This window comes from Paroedura picta, chromosome 4, assembly GCF_049243985.1.
Source record: "Paroedura picta isolate Pp20150507F chromosome 4, Ppicta_v3.0, whole genome shotgun sequence".
Classification (NCBI taxonomy): domain Eukaryota; kingdom Metazoa; phylum Chordata; class Lepidosauria; order Squamata; family Gekkonidae; genus Paroedura; species Paroedura picta.
In genome coordinates, this window is record NC_135372.1 from 29870907 (window position 1) to 29898775 (window position 27869).

At 46.7% G+C, this 27869-nt stretch overlaps 2 protein-coding genes across 5 annotated transcripts in view; one reads left to right on the top strand and one right to left on the bottom strand.

The window, feature by feature from the left end:
* The first annotated feature begins 80 nt into the window (after positions 1-80).
* On the top strand, positions 81-27616 carry UBXN6 (UBX domain protein 6). Of its 3 annotated transcripts, none has more exons than XM_077332171.1 (11): positions 81-264; positions 4306-4466; positions 6449-6510; positions 12609-12737; positions 12831-12928; positions 14503-14578; positions 16474-16558; positions 18052-18271; positions 19263-19393; positions 20864-21009; positions 22082-27616. In XM_077332171.1, the coding sequence occupies exons 1-11, from the start codon at positions 182-184 to the stop codon at positions 22196-22198; spliced, it is 1308 nt and encodes a 435-aa protein (XP_077188286.1). In that variant the 5' UTR covers positions 81-181; the 3' UTR covers positions 22199-27616. The 3 variants fall into 3 exon arrangements, with proteins under 3 accessions (XP_077188286.1, XP_077188287.1, XP_077188288.1); XM_077332172.1 differs by lacking the exon at positions 81-264 and adding an exon at positions 3917-4057; XM_077332173.1 differs by lacking the exons at positions 81-264; positions 4306-4466; positions 6449-6510 and adding an exon at positions 7819-8497.
* The window catches only part of CHAF1A (chromatin assembly factor 1 subunit A), a 36153-nt gene continuing 33840 nt past the window's right edge, over positions 25557-27869 (bottom strand). For both annotated transcript variants that reach the window (XM_077332170.1, XM_077332169.1), the window contains one exon: positions 25557-25917. In XM_077332170.1, coding sequence (XP_077188285.1) covers positions 25817-25917 — 101 coding nt within the window. In that variant the 3' untranslated portion in view covers positions 25557-25816. The remainder of the gene's footprint in view (positions 25918-27869) is intronic.

Genomic DNA, 27869 nt, shown 5'->3' on the forward strand with positions numbered 1-27869 from the left:
CCGGTCTTCGTCTCTATGCTCCTTCCTCACTTGTGGAGCCTTCCCTCGGCTTTACATGGGAGTGACATGTGACCGGAAGCTATCGGGTCATTGTTTCCGGTCCACCCGGAAAAGCCGGGAGCATTGTTTTGTTTTGGTTATATTGGGGGAGGGGGGCGGAAGTTTCAGTCGCGGCGGCGCCATGAAAAAATTCTTCCAGGATCTTAAAGCAGATTTGCAGTTCCGGACGGCCGGGCCGGGCCAGAAGCTGACTGAAACGCCTCGGTAACTGCGGCTGCGACTGGAAAGCTTCGGGGAGCGGGTGGCCAAACTGGGGCGCTCCAGAGGTCCATGGACTACAATTCCCACGAGCCCCTGTCAGCATGGCGCTGTCAGGGGCTCATGGGAGTTGTAGTCCAAGGACCACTGGCCAGTTTGGTACCACCCCTGAAGGGGTGAAGTGATGAAGCAGAGAGGATGTGCGGGGAGGGGAAAGCAGTGAGGGGAGTGGGGCTCGGGGGGACTGTGGGGGTGCTAAGGCAGAGGGGCACGCAGGAAGTCTGGGAGGAGAGAATGGGCAAGAGAGGGCAAATAAAGGGGGGAGGCTCTGGGTGGGAAGGAGGAGGGAGAGGGATGAGTGAAGTGAGTTCTGGGGGAAATGGTGCCACCGGGAGATTAAAAATTTAATTTTGTTATTATTTATTGGTTTTATACACTAACCCCACAAGCAGATTCAGGGCGGTTTAGGGATGCTAACTTCAGGCGGGACCTGGGGAGCCCCCAGTAACTCGTCTCCAGACTACAGAGACCAGTTCCCCTGGAGAAAAAGGCTGCTTTGGAGGGTGGACTCTGGCATTACACCCTACTCAGGTCCCTGTTCTCGCCAGGCTTTGTCCTTAAATCCCCAGGAGTTTTCCAACCTGGATCTGGCAACCCTACCTTCCCAATCTCCTGTTGGCAGCCATGCAGGACCTGGCAACTGTATGCATATCACATATCAGACATACATTATGCTGTCAGAATTACAGTTAAAATAATAAAGCTTGCAGTGCTCCAATTTTTCCCTTGAGCTCACCTTTCGGCTTGAACAACCCCTTTGAGTGGATAGAGAGTGAGTATTATGAGGAGGAAGGAAGGTTTGTTGCTTCATAATTACTTTATTTGTATCCCACTTTTCTCCCAAATGGGGCCTACATAATTCTACTCTCTTCTGTGTTATTGTCACAAATAGCCATACGAGGTTGGTTAGGCTATGATTAGAGAGCTTCTGTAGCTGGCTGTGGCTTTGCAGCTGAACATCCCAGATCCGAGTCTGACACTTCTATTACACCACACTGGCTCTCTGGCTTGATTGCATTGCAGAGCATCATCGTGGCAGGGAAAAAGTCCCAGGTTCAGACGCTAGTATCTTCAGTTAAAAGTGAAAGACTGTGACCCTGGAGACCTGCTGCCAGTCTGAATTGTGGTCTGATTCAGGGTGGCAGCTTTGCGTGTTCATGAAGCCATGAGAAGGAAACGGCCTCTCTTCTTTGTTTCAACATTGCCTTCTTTACAGTTAGGCTGGCATATATAGTTCTCCTTTTCCTCTTTTTATAGAATCATAGAATAATAGAGTTGTAAGGGACTCCATGGGTCATCTAGTCCAACCCCCTGCACTATGCAGGACACTCACAACCCTATCGCTCATACACTGCCACCCCCTTGAGCCTTCATAGAATCGGTCTCTCCATTAGATGGCTAATGGCTAATTAAAAAAATTCCAAAGATGGAGAACCCACCACCTCCCGAGAAAGCCTGTTCCTTTGAGTAACTGCTCTGTCAGGAGCTTCTTCCTGAGATAAGGTTGGTCTGACATGATTTGTTCTTACGAAAGCCATGCTGAGTCTTAGAAATCACAGCTCTCTGTTCCAGCTGCTCAAGGATTGACTGATGATTTGTTCCAAAATTTTGCCAGCTGCAGATGTCAAGCTGATAGGTCGATAGTTACCTGGATCCTCTTTTTTCCCTTTCTTGATGATGCGGACCACATTTGCCCGCCTCCAATCATCTGGCACCTCACCTGTTCTCCAAGAAGTGTCAAAAATAATTGACAGAGGTTCAGAGATTACATCTGCAAGTTCTTTTAGTACTCTTGGATGCAGTTTATCTGGCCCAGAAGACTTTGTTTCATTTAAAGAAACTAGGTGTTTGTGGACTGCCCCAACAGTGATCCTAGGGCACCATTCCCATCTCCCCTGTTGTGTTACGTTTTTTCCACAACTTCTCTGTGAGGAGGCTGGGCTGAGAAGGGAGGGGCTGGCTCAGGGTCAATCGGTGAGCTTCCATAGCAGTTTTGGAGCTTGGTCTCCCAGAACCGAGTGTGACCACTATGCAGCACTTGTTCCTTGTTTTGAAACTTAAAGGCACAATTAACATTTGTGGTGCTCAATCGTGGGGTGGGTGAAAACATGGGGGAATAAATGAATGTAGTTTTTAAATCATGTTGAATTCTGATGGAAGAATAACATTGTAGAGAAGTTCTGATAGATTGACTGTATGTCAGTGGTGAATATTAAGGTTGTGTTGTATGGAAAAGTGAAACCGTCCTAGTGGGAAGAAAGAAGGGAGAATGAAAAAAAAATCTGGGCATAGGAAGGACAGAAATAGGGAGGAAAATACTCCCGGTGAGGAATAAATGTGCTTTGGTGGGAGGTGGTGACATTCCATTAAGTGAAATGGTGGGTCAGAGCAATGATGAAAATGTAAAAGGAGGGAGGGAGGGAAGGGAGGGTGACTTCTTGACCCCCCCCCTTTGTATGGTAGCCTTGTGAGACAGGCTAGGTGAAGAAACAGTCTCTGGTACCAGTTCATCCTGTGCCTTTCCTGGTACAACAGGATAATTGAACCCAGATTTCATCTGTTGATCTCTTTGTTGAGCAGGTAGGAGTGTGAGCAAGAAGGGCTTGGTAGACTGAAGCCAATTTGGGGAATGATGGAGATTCTGAGAGTTAGTTGGTAAGGTGAGGCATGGAGGATGTTTGGCTTGCTGTTTCTGTAAGAAGCTCAGGGTGACACCCATGGTCCTCTCCATCACTGTATAGCCTCCACAGCAGCTTCCTGAAGTAGGCTTGGTTGAGAGAAAATGACTCTTTCATGGTCGCCTGTCCAAACCTCAAAGCCAAGTAGAGATTGGAATCTGAACATCCCAGTCCAGTGCTTAAAGCACACTAAAGAGGAAGGGTAAGGGATGGAGGGATGTTCACAGATCTGTGGTTGTGCAGGTGGAGTGGAGCGCTGATGGGGGGGGGGGACAGAGCAACTTCACTGCCATTGATGGAGACCAAATGGTCAGTCTAGTGCCCCTTTCTCCCCATCAGAAGAAAGTGATCTGCATGGCAGGGCCTCTGCTTACAACCACCCACCACCCAAACCACCGCATGTGTCTAGGAGGTGTGTTGCAGCAGAGTGGTTCCACAGTGCTCTTAGTGAGTGAGCCAAGTTTCACACTCTGGGTGCAGCTGACTTGAGGGGGTTACTGAATAAGCCAATGCCTGTAGTTCCTCCCTGTCCTGAAATTCAGTGGCCAGTTGGACCTCAGTATCAAAGCAGAAACGTTTTGCTTGCCTTCTCTTAGCCACCCCTTCTCCATCTTCAGCCTGGTAAATCTCTTAATACAATTTACTTACGTAATAATGTTTAGCCAGTCCCAACAGCGGACTTCGAGATGGCTTACATAACCTTAAAAGATATTTGGCAAAGGCCATTAGAGAACCTGTTTTTGGAATCTTTGCATTGGAAAGTTGCACTGGAAAACTATAACAGCAAAATCTTCTAGGATTCCTCCTCTCCAGATCTGAATTCATCCAAGTTTCTGGGCTTCTAAAAACTTGGAGATCCCTCCCCTTTTTTCATGGCAGTGGGTCACCTTAGGCCCCTTTATGATGCTGAGGCAGAGGGGTTATGACACTCTTGGGGACCGTGGTGGCTGGGGAGGGGCCCACACTGTACTATACTGTTTGCTTAGCATATGTTCAGGCACTCCTGAATCCTGGACACCGTCTTGTCATTTGCCTTGAAACTGCTTGTTCTATATGAACAGGTTTGTAGCTTTCTCGGGAGGGAGGGAATGATTTCAAGGAGGCCACAAATTACTCTAATCTCTAAGCACCATTCCCACCTCAGCCTGATGTTTTCTAGGGAGATCTTGGCTATGTTGCCCCAGGCATTTGAATAGTTTGCTGTGTGCTCAATTATGGTGGCCATTGCTTGGTTCCAGTTGATTAGGCAAAGAATCCAGCTACACTCCTGTGGTGTGTGTTCTCAAGCATGATTTTTCCTTTCAACTAGGGAAAGAGCTCCCAAAGAGAAAACCAAAGCTGCAGAATCCCCCAAGCCTCGACAGGGGCCCACAAATGAAGCCCAGATGGCAGCAGCCGCAGCGTTGGCCCGGCTGGAGCAGAAACCCAAGCCTCGGGCACCGTTGTCCCAAGATGCAATCAGGAATCAGGGTAAGAAGGGTAACTTTTGGAGTGCGGCCTCGGGTGGATGGGTGGGTTGGCATGTTAACACTGCAATTCTACGGAAAGCCAGAAGGGACACGATATAGCTTTCTTCCCTAAGAATGTAAGAAGAACCCTGCTGGATCAGATTAAAGGTTTATCTAAACCAGTGGTTCCAAACCTTCCTAATACCGCGACCCTTTAATATGGTTCCTCATGTTGTGGTGACCCCCAACCATAAAATTATGCAAGTGTTCTTTCACAGAAATTAAACCGAAACTGACCAAAGGCGTGAAGATCCATTGTTCATGATTGTATATAAATTGGTTTTTTTCCGGGGTTTCTCAGTTCAATTCTGCCTCTTGACCCACCATACTGATCTTACACCTGGAGCACCTGGTGGGAGACTGTGCCGCACAGGAGTCGCTGCTGGAGTGGGCGCCTGTGGGAGGAGCGGCAGCAATGGTGGCAACCCCCCCCCCCAGCCAAGCTGCTTGCCCTGCCGCAACCCCTGTTAAAAGGTTGTTTGACCCCCAAAGGGTTCCTGACCCCCAGGTCGAGAACCACTGATCTAAACTGAGCTTCCATTTCTGACATCGACTTAGTGAAATTCGCAATCAGACTAGGATGGCAAGAGACTTACCGTATTTGCCGGCGTATAAGACGATCCCCCAACATTTCCACTCAAAATATAGAGTTTGTTACATTACAGTGCTATGGGTCACTATGGGCAGCTATGTCTATCCCAACTGAAGTGCACCCGGCGTATAGGACGACCCCCCCACTTGGAGACATGTTTTTCAGGGGGGAAAAGTAGTCTTATACGCCAGCAAATACTGTACTCAGAGTGTGCTCATGGGAATTGTAGTCCATGGACATCTGGAGGACCACAGGTTGACTACCCCTGCATTAAAGAATCACTTAAATTTTCTTGGCCTTGCCAAGATGGAGTCTGAGTTGTTTAGTACCAGTGTTTTTAGGGACACAAAAAGGTTATTTTTGGATAACTCCCATCATGTCCTCCTCCTTCGTTACCTTAAAAACAGACTTGGTAACCTTGCAGCCATTCAGCTTTTTCTCAGGGCAGCGACACTCCAGCCTCCTGATTATTGTGGTTGCCCCTTTCAACTTCTTTTCCGGCTAAGCCATATCCATTTATGAGATGAGGAGGCCAGAATTGTATACGTCAGGTGTGCCAGAGGCCTAAGCAAAGATGTGCCAACAGCAACAAAAATTCACAACGTTCTAGTCCTTGAGGAGAATGTGCGTTTGAAAGTGTGCATTGCCTGATAAAATTGCAGACGCTAAAAGACACAGTGCTTAGAGGTAGCTCCTTAGCTGTTTGGTGACTAGCAAAATTCTGGCCTGGCATTTTAACTTTTTTTAAATATACAGTTTGCTTCTGCATCTTGAATGCAACCTTGCCCCTCCCCTTAAAATTTCAGCTTGCTGGTAAGTCTATGTCAAGCTCCTGTTGTCACAAGTTCTTGCCATGTTGCTACCATGACCTGTATTGTATATTTGATATCACAGTTGCATTTATCATGTGTACATTTGTGCTATGAAATTGCTGCCATGTTTTAGCTGTGCTTGACCAAAGTACAGGGGCAGCTGGGAAATGTGAACTATGATGTTTCAACTTTGTAACTCCAGGGAGGCTGGCAGAAAATTTTCAAGAGTCTCCTTAGTGCCTCCCTGTCATCTTCTGAACTTGGGCAGCAGATACTGTGCTCTGGGTCCCTTTGTTTTGGCAGTGTGGCGTGGGAACAGTGAGTGATTGCATCTGGGTTTTGGTGCCAAAGGGTTCCTGGAGAGGGGAGCTGGGAATAGCTTTGAAGCTCAGCAGACATCTGCTAACTTTAGATTCAGTAAAAAGTTTCATGTGTCTATTTTGTTAACACTCCAATAAAGAGATTTCTTCAACTAAGAGTCTGCTTTTGGGGGGACTTGACTGGAATCTGACAGTCTATTGTCTTTTTCTCCTTTAACAGTGAAAAAGGAGCTAATGAACGAAGCAGCTGCAAGTGACAAAGAAGCAACTTTGGATCAAAAGGTAGAATGGATGCATAGAGAAACAGAAACATAGAGCTGGAAAGGACCTTAAGTTAATCTAGTTCAGGGGCCTCCAACCTGAGGCCCATGGGCCACTTGTAGCCTCTGACTTCTTTCTGTGTGGCTCTCCAACCTCCTTGTCTGCTGCTATCACCCTCAGGGCATTTTCTCTCAGACCTGTACTGTTCTTCCTGCCTCAAGAGGCACCGTCTACTGCTGTTCATCCTGTCCCTTTCTTGCAAAAAAGACAATAGCAACATTGTTTTGGTTTCCATGGTTCCTTCTGTGAGGGCCCTCTTGTCCTTATCCTTATCCTCCATAATACCATTTTGGTCATTCTAGGTGCTTTGCTAGTCAGCAGAGCTCAAGCACTCATACCACTCAGCTTTTTAACTCCCCCTCTCCATGAATTACCATGTTGAAGCTATGTATGTATGTATATAAGGAAGGTAAAGACGCTGTGTGAATGGGTTCAGGAGATTCAGGTCTGCTTTTACAAAAAAAAGGCGGGGAAAGGACAGTAAAAGGCCTGGTATTTTTGCAAAAAAAGGATAAGAAGTGTTTTGCATACTGAACATTTCTAGAGCTCCACCCATGAAAGCAAGTGGCTTCCAAAGCTACTGGTGAGGTTGCTGCTGCCAGCAAAAGCATTCTTCCTTCCACAAGAAGAGCTGGTTGCTCTGACTTCTGGCCTTGCTTGCTTCTGCCTCTCCTCCCTTCCTCACTCAGGCTAGGAGTCTCTTATACTTCTGTGATCGCAGGAGTCGGTGAGTGGCCCCTTGAGTACTCTCATAGCAGGGAAGCTTATGGCATTCCCCTTCTCACATCTTCCTCCTGCCAAGTTCTACTCCCTCTGGCTGCCATTTTTCTTCTCATGATTGAGGCTTGGCTGGCAAGCAGTGATGTGTATGTGCACCCTGCATTTAATTTGAAGTCAGCTTAATGGCATATCCTCTGTTCCAGGTGGAAGGCTGCCCTCATTCACTCTTTCTGTTTACTTGCTCTTTTTTGGAGGGCCCCCAATTTTTAACGTATTAAAATTAAAACATATTAGCAGGTGTATATTTAAACTTCAAGAGACTGTGTTTATTAATAAATGAATCTCTGTAGTAGATAGGAGGGGAGCAGGGGGCTCTTCTTTGCCATGGTCAAATTGAAAATCCCCAGATAATAGCAGCTAGAGTGGAGTGGATTTAATGGGAAAGGGAAGAGTTAGGCTCCTAAAATTATACCACTTATATTTTTATTTATTCAAGGATAACATTGAAACCCTGCAACTTCTGCTCTGCTAAAAACCCCGTAAGATGTCTGCAAAAGAAAGTTCGGTTTCAAAGAAACGAAAAATTGCAGATGAGCACCGTATCTCTAATGACAAATGGACTACTGAGTACTTTGTTTTAAACAAGGATAAAGCAGTTTGCCTAATATGTGTTGAAACTCTCTCAGTATTAAAGGAATGCAATATTAAAAGAAACTGTGGATCCTGTCACAAGAGCTACTCAATATATCAAGTAGAGGTGCAAGAGAGCAAGATAAACTCTTGTAAAAGATCAATGTTTTTGCAGCAAAATATTTTTAGAATGCATGTTGAAGAAAACCTTCTACTGTGAGGGCCAGCTACCATGTCGCTAAATGTATTGCTGAGAGTGGTAGACCATTCTTTGAGGGTGAATTTGTTTAAAAGTGCATGGTTAAAGTAATGGAGGAAATGTGCCCTGAAAAGGTATCTTGTGTTAGTTGTGTCAGTTTATCTGTATCTACTATCACCAGGCATATTAAAGAACTAGGAGAGGAGCTGCATATGTCACTGGTTGTCAAGGCAAAAGGTTTTTTTTTCTTTGGCATTAGATGAGAGTAATGACATTACAGATACTGCTCAACTACTGATTTTTATCATGGGGATAGATTCCAACTTCAGAATTACAGAAGAGTTGTGCGCACTGCAGAGTTTGAAAGGCACCACAGCTGCAGAAAACATATTCTTGAAGGTGTGTAAATCAGTAGAAAACCTTGGTCTGAGTGGGTTTCATTGAAAAGCATCACAACTGATGGTGCAAAAAATATGGTGGGAAGTAAAATTGGTGTAGTTGTAAAATTGGTGTAGTTGGTGTAAAAATCAGTGAAGAGATATTGAAATTAGACAGTACAGTATTGAAATTAGACAGTTTCACTGCATCATCCATAATAATAAGCAAGCCTTGTGTAGTAAGATTCTTTAGTGGGAAAGCCTGTTGCGTATTGTTGTATCCAGCATTAATTCCATCAGGCATCGTGGCCTTGCTCATCGTCAGTTTCAAAATTTTCTCTCAGAGATAGATGCAGAATCTGGGGGTTTATTGTACCATGCAGAAGTCAGGTGGTTTAGCAGAGGCAAAATCCTCAAACGTTTTTCCAGTCTTCATCATGAAACTGATGTATTTCTTAAGGAGAAAGGAAAAGGTCCAGAAACACTTTCTGACCCTGAATGAATTTTTTATTTGGCTTTCTTAATGGATATCACAGAGCATCTGAACACATTGAATCTAAGGTTGCAGGGGAAAGGAAAGCTTTTGAGCAAAATTAAACATTTTTGTGAAGCAGGTTAGTGAAGGTAACTTTTCAAACTTCTCATGCTGCAATTGACTAAATTTTGAGAAGGATGGGAATTTACAATTCATTTGTGAAAGACATATCAAAGCACTGAACCTGTTGCAAGTGGAATTTCAGAACAGATTCGCTGATTGCCATAAGCTTGAAAAGGAAATAGGAATATTTCAGAATCCATTTGAAGTAGCACCAGAAGATGCAAGTAACTATTTTAGATGGAACTAATTGATTTGCAAGCCAGTGATCATCTCAGAGACATTTACAAAGAAAATAGTCTGTTAGATTTCTATTCTGGTCTATCTGATATATTTATCAACCTAAAGAAATTTGCTGCAGGCATGTTCACAGTCTTTGGTACTACATACATCTGTGAACAAACCTTTTCCAACATGAAAATTGTGAAATCAAAGTGTAGGTCAAGGCTTACAGATTAACATTTACATGACATTTTAAGAGTGTCTGTCACAAACCTTGACTTGGACATCAGTGCTTTGACTAACAGAATACCCACAAAAATCACCCTGACTAGGTAAGCATGTGGAGCTAAATAAAAGTCTTCCACAGTAAAATATTGCTCCAAAATGGATTGCATTAAAGTTAACATTTCTTCACTGACCTTTGAATGTTTACTTTTGACCTAAATAAGTAGGTCAAATAATAATTTTGTTACATTTTGGTTTAAGATGTGGCCCTCTTTAGGTACTGGGAACGCTCATGTGGCCCCCATGTGCCAAAAGGTTGGGGACCCCTGGTCTAGTCTAGTCCTCTGCCCCATGCAGAAAAATCACAACTGCCTTCTCTCCACTTATCCAGTGACCCCTGCTCTATGCCCAGAGGAAGGAAAAAGAGATCCAGTATCCCTGGCCCAACCAGGCCTGGAAGACAATTTCTTCCTAATCCTAAAGTGGCAATCAACATTCGTTACCCTTGGCTTATAAGAAAGGGCCACAAGAGCTGGAGAAAATGTCTGAAGCATTAGAGACCATGGTGTGAATTGTATGGATGTATTTATTGTTAGAGCCTCTTGTGGCGCAGGGTGGTAAGGCAGCCGACATGCTGTCTGAAGCTCTGACCATGAGGCTGGGAGTTCGATCCCAGCAGCTGGCTCAGGGTTGACTCAGCCTTCCATCCTTCCGAGGTCAGTAAAATGAGTACCCAGCTTGCTGGGGGGTAAACGGTAATGACTGGGGAAGGCACTGGCAAACCACCCCATATTGAGTCTGCCATGAAAACGCTAGAGGGCATCACCCCAAGAGTCAGACATGACCTGGTGCTTGCACAGGGGATACCTTTACCTTTACCTTATTTATTGTTCAGGAGCCACAGGAGTGTTTTCCATATGTTCAGACATGTTAAATAAGCTCTGTTTCTACTCCAATGCCAAACCCAGGCAGTTTTGTCCATTCAGTCTGCAATTTGGCTCAGGAGATCTGATCTGGCAAGGAGTATAATCTGGCCCAGTATCGGGGGGGGGGGAAAGGGCAGGGGGAATCAGATATGAAATTGCTAACAAGTTTTGTCAGATTTCTCTCTATATTATATAATAACACATTTTGATTTATGACGCGCCTTTCTTTCCCCGGAGGCTCACGACAGGAACAACATTAAAATGCCCATTAATTCGTTTCAAAGCCTCCCTCTCATTTATCCCTTGGTGGGAAGAGCAGTGTAGACATAGGTTTGCAGTATGCAATAGTTTGAAGTAGTTTGGCTGGTATTTTAAGCAGGGAGGCAGAATTTCGATAGTGTTGCTGGCCTCAGCCATAGGCCTGGGAGAACAACTCAGTTTTGCAGGCCCTGTGGGACTGTCTTAAGTCCTGCAGGGCCCGGATCTCACCAAGTAGAGCGTTCTGCCAGAGCCAGGGCCAAAAAGGCCCTGGCCAACACCAATATGAAAGACTAGGGCTTTATAGCTAATGCCCAATCCTTGAACCTGATCCAGTCCTCAATCTGGAGCCAGTGTAGCTGGTGAGCACAGGTTGAATATGTGCTCTCCATGGGCCCCAGGAAGGACCCATGCCACTGCATTCTGGACCAGTTAAAGTTTCTGGTTTGTTATTCCTGTTTCACAGCGGCTTCTTCATACAGCATCAGACCAAGCTTGATATTTACATGCGTTAAAGCTGCATGTTGGATGGACTGCATGTAATATCACAAGCTTTGTCTCCACTACTGTATGAAGAAACCTCTTGCGAAACAGGAATAACAAACTTGGAAGCCTGTCAGTATCTGATCGGATGCATTTCCCAGCATATGTGCAATACACTTTTGTCAATTCAAATGGGTAGCCATGTTGGTCTGAAGTAGCACAATAAAATCAGAGTCCAGTAGCACCTTAAAGACCAACAAAGGTTTATTCAAGGCGTGAGCTTTCGAGTGCAATTAACTTTCATCAATGTTACGTAGCCTTGCATTGGGTTTTGGTTTTGCTTGTGTATTGTCCCAACACTGCTCAGGTTTAGTGCCGAGAGAAAACTCTGCAAAGCTGCAGTCTTACTATTTACGGACCTGGAATTGCACAGCACCAATGTGGGAGAAAGGAAATTTCTCCTAGCCCCACTACCTTGATATTTTGGGATGGAGTGAAGATTAGAAGAGGTGCGAGCGTTACCATATCTCCCAGCCCTTCATTTAAAACATCTCCCTTTGCCATACCTCCTGCATCCCCCAATTCCTGGGATCCCCAGCCCCTTCCTGGCTTCCCTGCAAGCCATTCACCTATCAGCTCCCTCCCTCTCTCTTCCACCAACAGGCACAAGTGATCTACAGCCAAACCCACACTGATGGGAAAGCCAGTCGGTTGACCTTCATCTCTGTTGTCTCAGCCCAGTCTCCCTCACTGGGTGGTTGAGAGGATGGAATGGGAGGAAGATCTCCTACACACGCTGTCCAGAGACATGGTGTCGTCATAAAAATAAATCGAAAGATAATAATAATAATAATAATAATAATAATAATAATAATAATAATAATAATAATAAATGTGCCACTAACCTAGCGAGTGTTGTCTACTTGGTTAAAAGAAGCAAGAAGAGTTGGTTTGTATGCCCCACTTTTCACTGCCCGAAGTCTCAAAGTGGCTTCCAGTTGCCTTCCCTTCCTCTCCCCACAGCAGACACCCTGTGGGGTAGGTGGGGATGAGAGTGCCCTGACAGAACTGATAGAATGTTACAAAGTCAGATTAAGATTTGGGAGAACCAGGTTCAAATCCCCACTCTGCTCCAGGAGCTTGCTGCGTGACCTTGGGCGAGTCGTGTACTCTCAGCCCAGCCTACCTAGCAGAGCTGTTGTGAAGTGGAGAGCCACTTAGAGTTCCTATTGAGGAGAGGTTCGATATCGATGAATAAATATTTCTGTATTAAGAGGTACGCTTGCAAGGAAGCCCCAGAGGTGTTTTGCGGTGACTCTTAAACCACATTTGACAATCCCAGTTACTAACTTTCCTGTGTTTGATTTTGGTGGTGGTGGGTCTTGCAAGCTGAAGATTATAAATAATTCCTTCTCTTTCTCTAGAATTCCTTGCCCGCTGTTGAAGACCCAGCCGCCCTCTCTGTCTCTGGTATCTACTTCATTTGCCCGTTAACGGGGTCCTCTGTCCAGAAAGACAAAAAGGAGGCCCACATCCGTCAAGCCATCCAACAGGTCAGTTTTGGGAGGCCAGAGCCACCCTCCCAAGCATAGCACTTCCTCGCCGTTTTTGTTTCGTGTTTCTGATGGACCTTTCCTTTGCTCCAGCACGCTTCCCAAGACCCTGTGGGCGCTTCCATCATGGAGATCCACACGTTGAATCGAGACAGAGAGAAGGTCAAGCTTGGAGTAGAGACTATTGCCAAGTAGGTACCTGCTGTTGGTTCTAGGTAGAGTCCAGGTGCCTCTGAACTTGGCGCGGGCGTGGGGAGAAAGATGGGGGGACCGGGGGGAGGAGATCAAGCCAGTACCATTCTACACATAGTTTATGGTGCTGGCTAGATATCAGAAAAAAAAAATTTCACAGTCTGAGTAGTTCAGCACTGGAATCAGCTGCCTAAGGAGGTGGGGAGCTCCCCCTCATTGGCAGCGGCTGGACAGATACCGTATTTGCCGGCGTATAAGACAACTGGGCGTATAAGACGACCCCCCAAACATTTCCACTCAAAATATAGAGTTTGTTACATTACAGTACTATGGGCCACTATGGGCAGCTATGTGTATCCCAGCTGAAGTGCACCCGGCGTATAGGACGAACCCCCCCCCCCCACTTGGAGGCATGTTTTTCAGGGGGGGAAAGTAGTCTTATATGCCAGCAAATACTGTACTTATAATTAATGCATTATAATTAATGCATTAATGGACTAGATGGCCTGTATGGACCCATCCAATTCTATAATTCTGTGAAAGATTGTCATTTGGAGGAAAAAGAAGAAGAAGAAGAGTTGGTTCTTATATGCCAATTTTCCCTACCCAAAGGAGGCTCAAAGCGGTTTACAGTCGCCTTCCCATTCCTCTCCCCACAACAGACACCCTGTGGGGTGGGTGAGGCTGAGAGAGCCCTGATATCACTGCTCGGTCAGAACAGCTTTATCAGCGCTGTGATGAGCCCAAGGTCATCCAGCTAGTTGCATGTGGGGGAGCGCAGAGTCGAACCTGGCATGCCAGATTAGAAGTCCGCACTCCTAACCACTACACCAAACTGGTTCTCTTTCCAAGGAGAGCTTGGAATGGTTTCTGAGGATAGAGTCTATTCTGCACGTGGGATGGTACTGGTTAGATATCAGGGGAAAAAAAATTCAGAGGCAAATAGTTCAGCAGTGGAATTGGTTACCTAAAGGAGTAACAGGGCCGATACTTGTCATGGATGCTTGAGGCTGATCCTGCCTTGAGCAGGGGACTGGACTAGAAGACCTGTATGGCCCCTTCCCACTCTAGGGTTCTATGATAATCAGTGGCTTTGTGGGCGGGTGTTCAGATCCAGCCAATCACTGCGTGCTGCTGAATTAACTTTGTTTTCCTTTCGTAAGGCATTCTTTCCATTGCCAGTTCCCAGTGTTTAGCTGTAGGTGCTGAACATAAGCTGCCCTTCCGACGTCTGCTTAAAATGAAAAGAGTCAAATGTTGTGACTGCCCAAAATCATGTGTCTAGTTTATTGCTCTGCTTTTGTACACACGTGTGCCTGTAGCTCTCCGGCACAGTAAGGCGTGAGTTTTGTGTGAGCCGTGTTCACGCCAACACGTCTTTAGGGTTGTGCTAATATTTATTGTCGATAGTGAATATTTTGTATTTGACCGCTGACAGTGGCTCTTCTTACTGCGTAGGAGAAGGAAGTTGTAATGCCCACTTTCTGGCAAGCAAATTCCTTCGAAGGAAACATGCAGCAAGTCAGGCTGCACTAACATGCCTCCATCTAGCCATTTTCTTCTTCCTCGCCAGGTATCTGGATAACATTCACCTCCACCCCGAAGAAGAGAAGTATTGGAAAATCAAACTTCAGAACAAAGTATTTCAGGTGAGTCTCTTTTGCGGGGAGGTCTGGCCATTGTGTTCCAAAGCATGGCAAACAGGGAAGACTAGGCTGGCTCAGTTTGCTCTGTCGATCATCCCCCTGAATCCTGGGTGATATCACCATATATAGTGATGTTGGTCTGCCTCCCTCTCCAGTAGCCAATGATGGACCTGGAGGGGGTGGGAAGGGGTGGGGCCCCGGGTAGGCACGTACACAGCTACCCTTTCCAACAGTATTCTGCTCTGTCGTGCCTCTTCTGAGGTTTCTCAAAGCCTGAATAATTGATGGGGTTTCTCAATAGTAAAAAAGTTGAGAAAGGCTGACCTGTAGTAAGGTGGACCATAAGGAAGGCCGAGCGTCAAAGAATTGAGGCTTTTGAACTCTGGTGCTGGAGAAGACTCCTGCGAGTCCCTTGGACTGCAAGGCGAACAAACCGGTCAGTCCTAGAGGAGATCAGCCCTGACTGCTCTTTAGAAGGCCAGATCCTGAAGATGAAACTCAAATACTTTGGCCACCTGATGAGAAGGAAGGACTCCCTGGAGAAGAGCCTAATGCTGGGAGCGATCGAGGGCAAAAGAAGAAGGGGACGACAGAGAATGAGGTGGCTGGATGGAGTCACTGAAGCAGTCGGTGCAAGCTTAAATGGACTCCAGGGAATGGTAGAGTACAGGAAGGTCTGGAGGATCATTGTCCATGGGGTTGTGATGGGTTGGACATGACTTCGGACCTAACAACAACAAATAGTAAGGTGATGCATATTGTGATGAAAGAATCCCAGCTTCAAGTATACACTAAAGTCGGGGTAGTCAACCTGTGGTCCTCCAGATGTTCATGGACTACCATTCCCATGAGCCCCCTGCCAGCAAATGCTGGCAGGAGGGTCATGGGAATGGTAGTCCATGAACATCTGGAGGACCACAGGTTGACTACCCCTGCACTAAAGGGACCTGAACTTGCTGAGACTGAGAGGTGGAAAAGATCTTGGGGGTCATAGTGGACAGCTCCATGAAAATATCAACCCAGTGTGCTGCAGTGGTGAAAAAGGTAAGCTCTACGTTAGGGATGATTAGGAAAAGGATTGAGAATAAAAGTGACAATATTGTAACGCCCCTGTGGTGCAGCCTCATGTAGAATACTGTGAGCGGTTCGGGTCACCATGTCTCCAAAAGGACACTGCAGAGCTGGAAGAACAAGAGATGAGGACAGCCACGATGATTAGGGGGTTGGGTCACCTGCTCTATGAGGAAGGGCTGAAAAGCCTGGGGCTTTTCAGGTTAAACAGGAGACAACTATACGGGAGATAGGGGGAAAGGTTTCTAAAATTCTTGACAAAGAGAAATTTTTCTCCCCCTCCCAAAATCTGGCAGCGGATTCCGTACTTTAGTCACTCTCTGTGTAAGGTGGTATTTCCTTTTGTTCCTCTTCAGCCACCAAGGGGCGGGGTAAGGAAAAATTTACATTTTCAATCCTGATGTTTGCAAAATACCATGCAGTTAGTAAAACTCAACTAGTTTGACCGCAGAATGAGCTGATTGATAGATTTTTAATTACAGGGGCTCTGTTGTATTTGTCTCTTTCGCATAGTAGAATGCACCCCCCCCCTTACAGTCTAAAATGGCACAGTCTGTTTTACTGTTTTCTTCTAATCCATTAGTTTGCTGGGCCTCCGGCTATGTGGCGTTTGATGCTAAACATTTTTGGGTCTGCTTGTGTCTCGTAGTCATCATTTTCTAAGCTGCCTTTCAGGGCTTGCGGAAAAGGTTATGCCATGAATGCCCTGATGGCTGTCAGCAGGATGCTTCCACCCCTTGGGATGTTATGCTGGGATGATGGCAGGAAGATGCTAAACTGGAATGAACAAACTGCATTTAATTTTGGTCATTTTTTCCCTCCTCTAGGAAAGAATCCACCCTCTGGAGGGAGCAGACAAGTTTTTCCAAGCTGTAGGATTTGAAAAGATAACCTTGAGTGTTCCGGAGCAAGGCAAGTTGGAGGGGCTGAAAGAATGAGTCCTGAATCGGGAAGCCCCCAGTTTGAGGCTCACCTTGGCAACAAACTCACTCAAACTTTGGCACGTCAGTCCCTTCTCCCCTGCCTCAAACCTGGGGATGGTAGCAGCATAACAAAGGCCCATTGTGAGGGTTGCAACTCAACACTTTGACCATTCCATAGTGCTAAATGAATGCTAAGTGTTGTTAAGAAATTGGGTTGGGGTTGGATACTTAAATGTGAGGTAGTATTTGTCCAAGGGTGCCTGATGAAGCAAACCGAATTCCTGGGTTATTGGCTGTCTTCCTGACCCTGATCCTTTCACTCATTCGGGGGGCTTTTTCTTCTTAACAAAAAAATGTGATCCCACTTCTGCCACCTGTCCTTGTCAAAGCACTTGACTTCTTTATTCCTGAGGGTGAGAAATGCTTCTGTTCATTCCTAGCACAGCTCAGCCAGGCAAGGCAGTGAATGGAGTGAAGAGTAAAGCTGGCATGGGGCTCCGGAGGCTTAGAGGGAGAGGCTCTTGCTCCTACAGCCAGTTGTACTCTACAAATTGAGTGGGTAATGGCAATGGCTGAAGAAAGGGTTATTCTAGGAGCAGAAGGAAGAAGGTGGCTTGGGACATTGAAGCATCTGAGCTTCCAGCACAAAAGGTGTCTGATGCTTGGCAAGGGCCCCTCCGCATTCGCCATTCTCACCACCCCCATACGTGAACTTGGAAGCATTTTTTGTAGGGTGACCTTGGACGGGCTGCTTCTGTGGGGAAACCACAGAGCTGTTGCAGTTTGAATAGTGGCAACCTGGAGCTTGGCTGGGCAGGATGCCAGTTTGGATCCATCCAGGTGTCATTGCCACTCACTGACCCTGCCATGGGGTGCAAGAGGGGAGGCTGGGTCTTGTGATGTTAATAGAAGGTGCTAGAAGATAAGCTACCTTCTCCTCTCACCTCCCCACTTCTTTCCTGACTGCAAGAGCTGTGTCTCTGCTGCTTCCGACTCTTAAAACAGAATCAAATGGTTAAAGGGTCTCCCAGTTCCCTTCTGCTCTACCCCGGCATCCAGATTATATCCACCCCCCCTAAACTATCAGGTAAAGCTGGTTTCCGCGGGCAGAGGTCAGAATACGGTACAGGAAGAGAGCATTTCAGACGCATTCCATACACTTTGGAGAATGCATTTCCACAGGGTAATCCAGCTGCAAAAAGCACAATGAAAGTGCATTATCCATCGTGTGCAGAATGGGCCTCACTTTCCAAAGCCTCCCACCTCTGTTCAGCTGCGAGAGCATGGGAGGAAAATACTCCTGGTGAGGAATAAATGGGCTATGGTGGGAGTTGGTGACTTTCCATTAAGTGGAAAGGTGGACCAGAGCAATGATGAAGGGTGACTTCTTGAATCCCACCCCCCTTCTCATGGTAGCCTTGTAAGAGAGGCTAGGTGAAGAAAGCCACAACATTGCATTCCTCTCTGCCGTCCACCCCTCAGAGGACCCGGAGGAGTTCTACATACTGAAGGACGAAGCCCTGGAGAAACTGGACGACCTCAAGGAGCACAAGGAGAACCTGCTCAGTGCTGAGCCAGTGCGAGCCCAGCTGGATCGGCAGCGCTGCGTTTTCAAGCCATCCGCCCGGGCCTCCCACTTTGAGCTGCCCAGCGACTTCTTCAACCTCACCACCGAGGAGTTGATACGGGAAAGACGGCTCCGGTAAGCAAGCGGGGTTGCAGAAGGCTGAGAGTCTCCTGCTGGCCTCAAAGCAGCAAAGAGAGGGACGGTGTGGCTGTGGGATTGAGGCAGCTGAATTACGTTTAGCTACATCAGCCTTTTGATTGCGGAAGAACCCCTGCAATATTTTTCTGGCTCTGAGGAACCCCTTAAGTCAGTGATCCTCAACCTGTGGTCCTCCAGAGGTTCATGGACTACAATTCCCATGAGCCCCTGCCAGCCAATGCTGGCAGGGGCTCATGGGAATTGTAGTCCATGAACCTCTGGAGGACCACAGGTTGAGGATCCCTGCCTTAAGTGGTGACGCCCTTCAGAAAAGTGGGCGTAGAAGTAAGATGTGGGAGCCAGCCAGCCAGCCAATCTAGCAATCCTTTACTGTTTCCGTTGTGGAGGAAGAGACTAGGCCTGTAGAGCAACAAGGGAAGTGGGCTCCAGTGATGTCTAGCAATGTCAGTAGCCATCTGAACTTCTGGAAAAGGCCACAGAGCCCTAGTTGAGAATCCTGAGTCCCCCAATCTCCAGTGGGAAGGATCTCGAGTAGCAACCATCGGGAAAAAAAGGTCTTTCCTGGAAAGTAGCTTCCTTTGGTGGTCTAGATATGCTGGATACTGTTAATGGTGTGGGTTGTGTTAAATGCTTTTTATTTTCAGAACGTCTTTTTCTGTTCCCAGTGTGGTCTTGCCTTTGTGGCATGTGGAGAACCAGGTGGCAACATTTTGCTGAAGGTTTTAGCTTCTTTAGGTATTTAGAGCAAGACCCAAGGCCAACGGTACCTTAAGACCAACAAGCTATTAAAAGTGAATGCTACAAAAAGTGCAGTGGATACAGAAGGCGTTCATTTAGACCGCATGCCTTCCTTTGCATTGGGAGGACTTGTTTAAGGTTTTGCTCTGGGTTGGAGTATCTTTTATTTCTCTCCCCCCCCTCCTTTTTTATTTTTCCTTTCCCTGCCCCCACCCCCTTACCTCTGAAGGGCAGAAGCTGTTGAGAAGATCACCATGCTGCGAACAAAGGCCATGCGGGAGAAAGAAGGGCAAAGAGAGATGAAGAAATACAACTACACGCTGCTTCGGGTCCGTTTTCCGGACGGGTACATCCTGCAAGGTAAACGGGGCAGCCGGGCGATCTTGCTAACCGCAGGGCTGAGCTGGACCCATTTTCAAACAGTGGGGCTGATCCGAGCAGCACTTAGCTGTGCCAGGGAGAGAGGAGTGGGCTTCCTGCATCTGAGGATTCAGTTCAAATTCCCTCCATTTGGAAGAGGCCCTGTCCTTCCTGTGCTTCTTCTGGAGCTTATGGGCTGCTGCAGAAGGGCAGTGCCTTAGTTGAGTGTCCTTGGGATCACACCAACTCTGACTTTCAGTTAACATTTAGAGAATTGTTGGAGACTGCTAAGCCTGTGGGGAAGACTAGAATTCTGTGCTGGGGGAGGATTGGGTTTTGAGGCATGCTTGTCTAGGTAGGCTGCCAGGGTTGAGATGGAGAATGGAGAGCAAAAGGAAGGATCCCTTGACTGCTTGCAAGGAGTCTCGATGCTGAATGTTTGGTGTTTACCAATGAAAGCAGTGGGGTAGAGGGGGAAAGTGCAGTGATCTTTGGGGCAAGGCTTCATTTGCTGGGGATCCTGACCTGTAACTCAACCTAAAGTGGGCCAGAACCATTTTTTAACAAGTCTGTTGCTCTTCCTTGGATTATTGCCCCCTGGTTTCCAGTACATCTTGGCTTCTGCCGTAAACTGCTGGTACTGTGGGTGGAAGGGACCAAGCCCTATGAAGATAGGTTGAGGGACTTGGGAATGTTCAGCCTGGAGAAAAGGAGGTTGAGAGGGGACATGATAGCCCTCTTTAAGTATTTGAAAGGTTGTCACTTGGAGGAGGGCAGGATGCTGCTTCTGTTGGCTGCAGAGGAAAGGACGCGCAGTAATGGGTTTAAACTACAAGTACAACGATATAGGCTAGATATCAGGGGAAAAAAATTCAGTCAGAGTAGTTCAGCAGTGGAATAGGCTGCCTAAGGAGGTGGTGAGCTCCCCCTCCCTGGCAGTCTTCAAGCAAAGGCTGGATACACACTTTTCTTGGATGCTTTAGGATGCTTTGGGCTGATCCTGCGTTGAGCAGGGGGTTGGACGAGATGGCCCGTATGGCCCCTTCCAACTCTATGATTCTATGGAACCTGGCTGCCACCTTTTCGCACTCACTGCCATCAACAGCCACTTTCTGGAGAGCAAGCCTCCCTGGAAAGAATCTGTATGCCAGCTTGAAATGTCTTCTTGTTCTTAATGTCTCTGGTATCAGTGCATGCGGGCTAAGCTAACTGCTTCACATATCAGACAGACCCCACACAGAGGAAATCTTTTTGCTGTTTTGACTGTTTACAGTGCCTGCTTCCACCAGCACAGGCCGAGTCCTCTCCCTCGGTTTCCTTCTACACAAGGTTTCAAGGGGGCAGGGGGAGCATCTGCCTGGCTCCAGTTCTGGCGCCTCTATTTTAATGTGTTAAGAGGCATCATGGTTCCCAGCTTGCTCAGCGCACTAGGAGGAGGAGAGTCAGACTGCCTGTTTGGTTCTGTTGCAGGGACGTTCTTTGCCCGGGAGCCTGTCTCGGCCCTCTACCAGTTTGTGCAGGAGGCCCTGCAGGTCGACTGGCTGCCCTTCGAGCTCCTCGGCCCCGGGGCCCAGAAACTGACAGATGAGAACATGGCGTTCAACGAGTGCGGGCTGGTAAGCATGGCATTTTGTGCTGCTGCAGCTTCCTGCAAGCAGAGGGCTGTGGGATTTTGGTCTTGGTTTTGTTTCCTCTGCTGTAACTCTAGAGCAGATTGGCCCAGTCTGGCTTTAACCATTGTATTCCCAGCAACTATATGGGCCTGGGGAACAACACTATGTCCTGCGGGGTTCAAGCCACAGTGGACTAGATTTATGGATCCAATGTTAATGAAAGTTCAGATCTGCAGGAAGTAGAATGGCCAGCTCCCCCCCCCTTTTGTCTACCTGTGGAATGGCATGCTAATGGCAGGGGGTCCCTGTATGTGGTATCAGCAGTCACAGGAGCTACTCATAACTGTGTCCACAACTCAAGACCACAGTTACTTGTCCGCCAGTAAAAGGAAGGCTGTGGCCAACCACCTCGGAAAATATCTTGCCTTGGAAACCCTACAGGGTGACCATAAATTGGCAACAGCTTAGTGGCACTTTCTGTCTACTACCCAGTCACTGTATTTGTATATTCTTTAAAAAGGGATGCTTCACTTAACAGGACTTTCAAGTAGACACCACTTGGGAGGAGACAGCATTTGGGAATTTAGGAATGTAAAATGCTTCTTTCGCAAGAGCCCAAGAAGCCTTTAGCGGCAATAAACGCTGGTTTATTGAACTGACTATGTAGCAGACAGTTGGAACTAACCAGTTTAAGTGGAAATCCTAGACTTTGGCTGCCAGTATGAGCCAATGACAAGTAGAAGCAACAGATTTTTGCCCCCCTCCCTTTCTACAAGTCCCCTGGGGTGCATCACAACTGAACAAACTAGGGCTCAGCTGCAATTCGTGCCTGGAGGTACAGTGATTAATCCCAAACGGGGATTCCCAAACTTGTATTTAAGAATTCCAGTTTGTGTCCATCTTCCAGGCTAGGTGAGCAAGCTGGTCAGCATTTTTATGCCACACTAAACGAGAGTTTATTGTTAAAGCATGGTGTGGTGAGACATAGGAATGCTGCTGAGAGAGCTCAATCAAATGAGGATTAACACACACACCCTTTGCACCCTTAATGATCTCTGTTTCAAATGCTCCTTAGGTGCCCTCTGCCCTTCTGACCCTGACGGGAGATGAAGACATCATGGCTGGCATCAAAGAGCAGATGGGCAGCTTGCTAAAACCAGAGCTCCTCTCGGACGTACAGGTTCTGTCCTGAAAATAAACGGGCCCTGTGCCGTTGCGTGTGAGTTCCCTTCTCCCCCAAGCCCCGCCCTGCCTCAAATGAAAGCTGCTTCACCCACTTCCGTCTCTCTCGTCCAGTGAAAAGTAGCGAGAAGAATCACTGACCCCCTTAGTGCTTGTGGGCAAGAAGCTGGACTCAAGAGTGGCCTGTGGGCAGGCAGCGCAATGCACCATTGAAGAACAGGTCGAGCTGATTTGTACATAGTTTTGGGAGGAAATTTATTTAATATGGAAACACATCTACTGGTGCACCCCTGAAATGGAAATGACTACGGATGTGACATCTGTTGTCCTGCCCCAGGGAACATACCAGTAGATGGTGCCTGGCCAGGCCTGACGCCAATCCCTCCTCGCTGTGCCACCACCGCTGTCCATCTTGGCCCTTAGGAGTGTGGGGACAGGTGTTGGAAGATGGGTGGTGGCGGCAGAGTGAATGAGGATCAGTGCCGGGCCTCACCAGCCACCATGCCCATTATATGGAATGTATTTCCACATAATGGGTGAGAATCCACTTGCTGCTAGATTTTTTCCCCCAATGCTGCTCTCCCCTCTCCCTATTTATAACGGTACCTTTATCTAACAACTGTCCTCTAGGAAGCCTTTAGCTCCCTATTGGGCCATAAATAAAAAGCATGGCTGGGCAAAGAAAAGAAAAGGAACCACCTCCCCCAATGAGAACATGATGTGGCTCAGCGTCCTATTGGCTTCTGCTTTACAAGTGCTGCTTGATGCAGGTTTGACACGCTCGTTTCGACAACGGGAGAAGTCATTCAGCTTATTAAAAAAAACTATCAGTGCCTGCTGTTCTGGGCCTTTGGGGTATTTTGTCTTCGTGGATATGTGAATGTTTGAAAGCTGGGGGGTGGGGAGAGAAAGAACAGCAGGCATGAGATCTGTGACGTCTTTCCATTCCCACTTTTGACTCAGGAAGTACTTGAGCAACAAGGTGATTTCCCATTAGTGCAGTTTAGGGCGGTTAAGTTGTGTTTATATTGGTGGGAGTGCTGTTCTCTTGCCACTCGAAGAGTCAAGCTCACCTGTCTCAAGCTCAGCTCCTGTAAAGGGAAACCTGGACTGAATCTGCACTTACTTTGTGTATTCCTGTTGAATTCAGATTGATTTGAGCTCGGGTCTTCCTCGTTACTTTCCCCTGGCTTGAAACAGAAAGTGCTCTGCACTTCATTCGGGGAGCTGAGAAGAGGGGAGGGCGGAGGATTTCTCCTCTTTTGACTGCCAGTGGAGAAGCAGCACGAGGCTCTTTCTCTAACGAGCGCTGGGGAGAGGGGGCCGAGCAGCCAGCCAGCCAGCCAGCAATCTCTCAGAGAAGAGGCAAATCTCTGCTGGTTCTGGAGCACAGATTCCAGAAGGAAACAAAGAGAAAAAATAAATCTTGGGAGGAAAGTTTCGCAACCAGGAAGCATTTGAACTGACACCCCGACCAATCAGGGCTTTTGTACAATGTTGGAGGCTCGGCAGCAAGTTAGTTCGGAGAAAAACAGACCTGCTCCTTTAGTCATGCAATTTTTCAAATATCGAGGGTTAAAAGCACTCCAGGATATCGCAAGGAAAAGGTCACTCCAGATCAATCATGTTTGTCGCAGAGGGAAAATTTAAATCGCCCAAAATCAAAATGGAAATCGCATTCCCTGTAGACGGCAGGGACTGAATCTACCTGGGATTGCAATAAAAGCTCCGTGCAGTCTCCACCCTGGAGGGGTTTCTGGGCAGTTCTGAGCTTGCAGGTTGCTTCTTCCCCTGCTGTTCCAAAGGGGAGGGTAATGGACTCTGGGTTAGGTAGCTTTAAGGGCTGCCTAACAGACTTACTTTGGAGTAGAGTAGCATCCATATCTTGCATCACAGCCTCACGTGAATGCTAGATGGCTTCCAAAATGAGGCTGCTGACCTGGCAACTTTTAGAGATTGAATACTACGCTATGTAGACTCTTTGGTAATGCATAAGGGCCTTCAAAAGAGCCACAACGATTGCCAGCTTGTAGGTATATATTTCGGTTGCTTATAGAATTATAGAGTTGGAATCCAACTAGTCCAAGCCCCTGATCAATGCAGGATCAGCTTACAGCACCCATCCAATGTACCTGGGATTTTTTGGGAGAATGGGGGAACCTCCACAGATCCCAATTATATTTGGGAATTACTGGCAAAACCAGGTTGCACAGCAGAAGTCCCAAGTGCGTGTGCAAGAAGAACTCTTCCTGCATCAGCTTCTTGGAGGGCTCTGTTGGGCAGGTTCCCTTCAGGCACTGTGGCCAAACAACCATTGATGGACCTCCATTCCAGGGATCTGTCTAACCTCCTTTGACAGCTTTCTGTGCTCATGCCCATCACTACACCCACTGCCAGTCAATTCCACAGCTCAGCTAGCAGCAGCATTTTCTTTCATCTCTCCTGAATTTTGTGTGTGTGTGTGTGTGTGTGTGTGCAATACTCTGTCCATTTTCTCCACCCCATATAGAATTTTATGAACTTCCACTGTGCTTCCGAAACATTTTCCATCTGTAAACTGAAAGCTTTTTTTTGCACAAAAGGTATTCAAACCCCTTAATCTTGGCTGCCCCGTGGAGACACTGACCAGGACTGCACACAATATTCCAAATGATGACACCACAGACTTAAAGAGGGCATTGCATTAGTGATTTTATATGCAGTTCCTTTCTTAAGCTGGAGGCGTGGAATTTGCCTTTTTCACCACTGCTATGCACTGAGCTGACATTTTAATTAATGCAATCTCAAGGTCTCTTTTCCCCCTTGATCTCAACCAGTTCAGATGGCATCAGCATGTGCTATTGAGAATGTTTTTTGTTCATGAGACTGCACCTGCACTGAGCTTTATTTGCCATGCTGTTGCCCACGTCTATTTTGGGAGAGCCTCCTGCCGTTCTTCGGAATGCGTTCGGCCAAGAATGTACTCTGGGGTGCAGCAGGGCTTCTGGGTTTTCACCATCTTGGATGATTTAGTGTCATCTACAAGTTGGGCCACTCCATTACTCACCCCCAATATAAATTCTTAAACAGTACTGGTGCTTGTGGGACCTACTGCTCATTATTGCCCTTGCAAGAACTGCCCCTTTAGTCCTGTGCCCTCTAGTTTGACTGATATTAACCTGCAATTGAGATGTTGGCTCAGGAAAAGAGGGGAGACTAGATTTTTTAAAAAATTAGGTCACTGTTCTGTAAGACGAAAAGCACATATGCACACATGCGCTCGTGTACACACACACACACACACACACACACACACAACAAAGAAGTTCCTAGAAGGCACCCAAAAACTTGCATTTCCAGTTAACAAAAAAGGGACACACGACATCTAATTCGCTTTTTGTATGGGCCCCGTCCAAAATTTCAATAATGCTTTTATTAAAGAGATTATGTGTAGTACTTAACTAAAAAAACAAAAACCCAATAGCTAAGTGTCTAAAAATACATCTTGAGCTTCCACTGATCTGAAGCAGTACAAAGTGCTGTCTTCTCTTTACAAGGAATACAGAGTTATGTTCAAGTATCTTGTACAAAAAAGATAAAAGTTTTTAAAATATTCTACGGAATTCTACATACATACAGAGCAGTAAAGTTAGTCGGATGTCAAGTCGACAGTGTCTTGTTCCACAGCTGGATCCGTTTCTGCTTCCCCTTCTGCCTCTGCTGGGGCGGGCGGGACCCTCGACGCAGCCTCTGCGGAGACATGACCTTTTCATAAGGGAGCCCACAGCTTGGCTGCTCTTCAGCTTCAGGGCAGGGCAAAATGCCTCTGCCTGATCCCTTTAGCTTGGCATGCCAAGCAGACGCTTCTCCACTGAGAAGCCAAGACAGCAAGGGGACAGAACAAAACCCCAAGGAAGGAGAAAGGACCTCGATGGGCTCAACAAGACCTTTCAACTTGTGGTTTGGCTGATCCGAAGGAGTTGACGCTAAAACGGATGGCCCTCACCTCTGCCGCAGACTCAACTGGCAGCCATGGGCAAGCCACCCTCTGTGTCAGTCATGCCCCAGTCAGCATTTAAGGGAACAGTACAGGGCTGCTACTAAGATGTCAGAATGTCCATGAAGTGCTTTGGCTACATTCAAGCCCTCTTGAGAATGCCCACTAGTACTGCTGCCCATTTGCTCACCAGAGGCCCACTGAGAAGCTCAGACCCCTTCTGCTTGGGAAAAAAAACCCACTCACTAAACCGAACTACCCCAAGCCAAGCTCTTGTTAGAATGGAGACCACTGAAAGTTGTCCTGGACTTGGCAGAGGTGAACTGGGGGACACTTTATTCAGAGGGATGCTGGGTAGCTGTACTGCCAGCTCCTCCCACCCCCCATCAGCCCCAATCAAACACAAAACCTTAGCAGCTTCATTTCTTTGGTGTGTCTCTGGAGAGAGCCTCAGGAAACACTTTAACACACACTAAATAATGCGCTTTGCAATTGGATATTACTGTGTGAAACAGCAAAACCCACTTGCAAATGATTGCTAAAGTGCATTGAAAGGGTATTATTTATTGCGTGTGAAAGCACCCACCTGGGTCTTAACTTGAGTTGTATGCAGAATATAAGATCAGATGCAAATGTTCATTAAGAGGGGATTGTTCTCTCCACTGACCCAATATGCCTTCCATTCCTTCTTTTCTTGGTAGGAGAGTAATAATAAAATCAGAGTCCAGTAGCACCTTTAAGACCAACAAAGACCAATCTTTGTTGGTTTTAAAGGTGCCACTGGACTCTGATTTTATTGTGCTGCTTCAGACCAACACAGCTACTCATTTGAATCTATCCTTATGGTAGAAGAGTGTGTGTGTGTGTTGTAAGAGAGAGAAAGACTGAGACTGACTCAGAGGAAGGGAAAGATGTTAAGGATCAATGGGGAATTCTTCAGGTTTGCCAACCCAGAGCAGGCACACAGGAGCAAGAAAAGGGGAGTTGGACTAGTCCTTTGAAAATATTCTCGGAAATGACAAGGATGTTTCACCATGAGACTGTTAGTTTCTATCTCCCCACCCCCACCCCAGCCTTTAAAGCAAAAGCAGAAAATCTCAAGGATCCTCAAGGAAGCCCATGAGTGTGCTGTACCTACGGTTACCGTATTCTGAAAAACAAAAAAAGAGGACTTATTTCCCAATTTACTTCCAACAACTGCCCACTTTGACTAATCTAATTTAAATACCCTTACTATTTAAGCTGGGATAATTGCTCCTAACTAGGAATATTCTTTCCTTGTTTTAGAATAACTACAATTTCAATTGGTTTACTGAGGCTAAATAATAGCAACATTTAACAGTAGCAACTATTGATCTGGTTACAATTATTGACTTTTCAACACACTGTAAAATGAAATTGTATAACAAGTTCTTGTATATGTACAAATAAAAATATACCTTCTGGACAGCCTTTCAGGTGCACTTTCTTATCCTTCCTTAAGCTGACTAGCCAAAATGTACTTCTCTGCAGATCGTATCTTTTTCAACAACTGCTTATTGCTTAAGAGGTGTGGAATTCTTTGCAGGTAATGTACCCATAATTGGTCTGGACTAACAGCCTATCCAAGGGAAAGTTGCTTCCTTTTTTTTGCTCCGCTGACTTTGCATCAGAGAGAAAAGACTCTTGTGCATTATGGGATGGAATAGCAAAGAACTGGGCAATC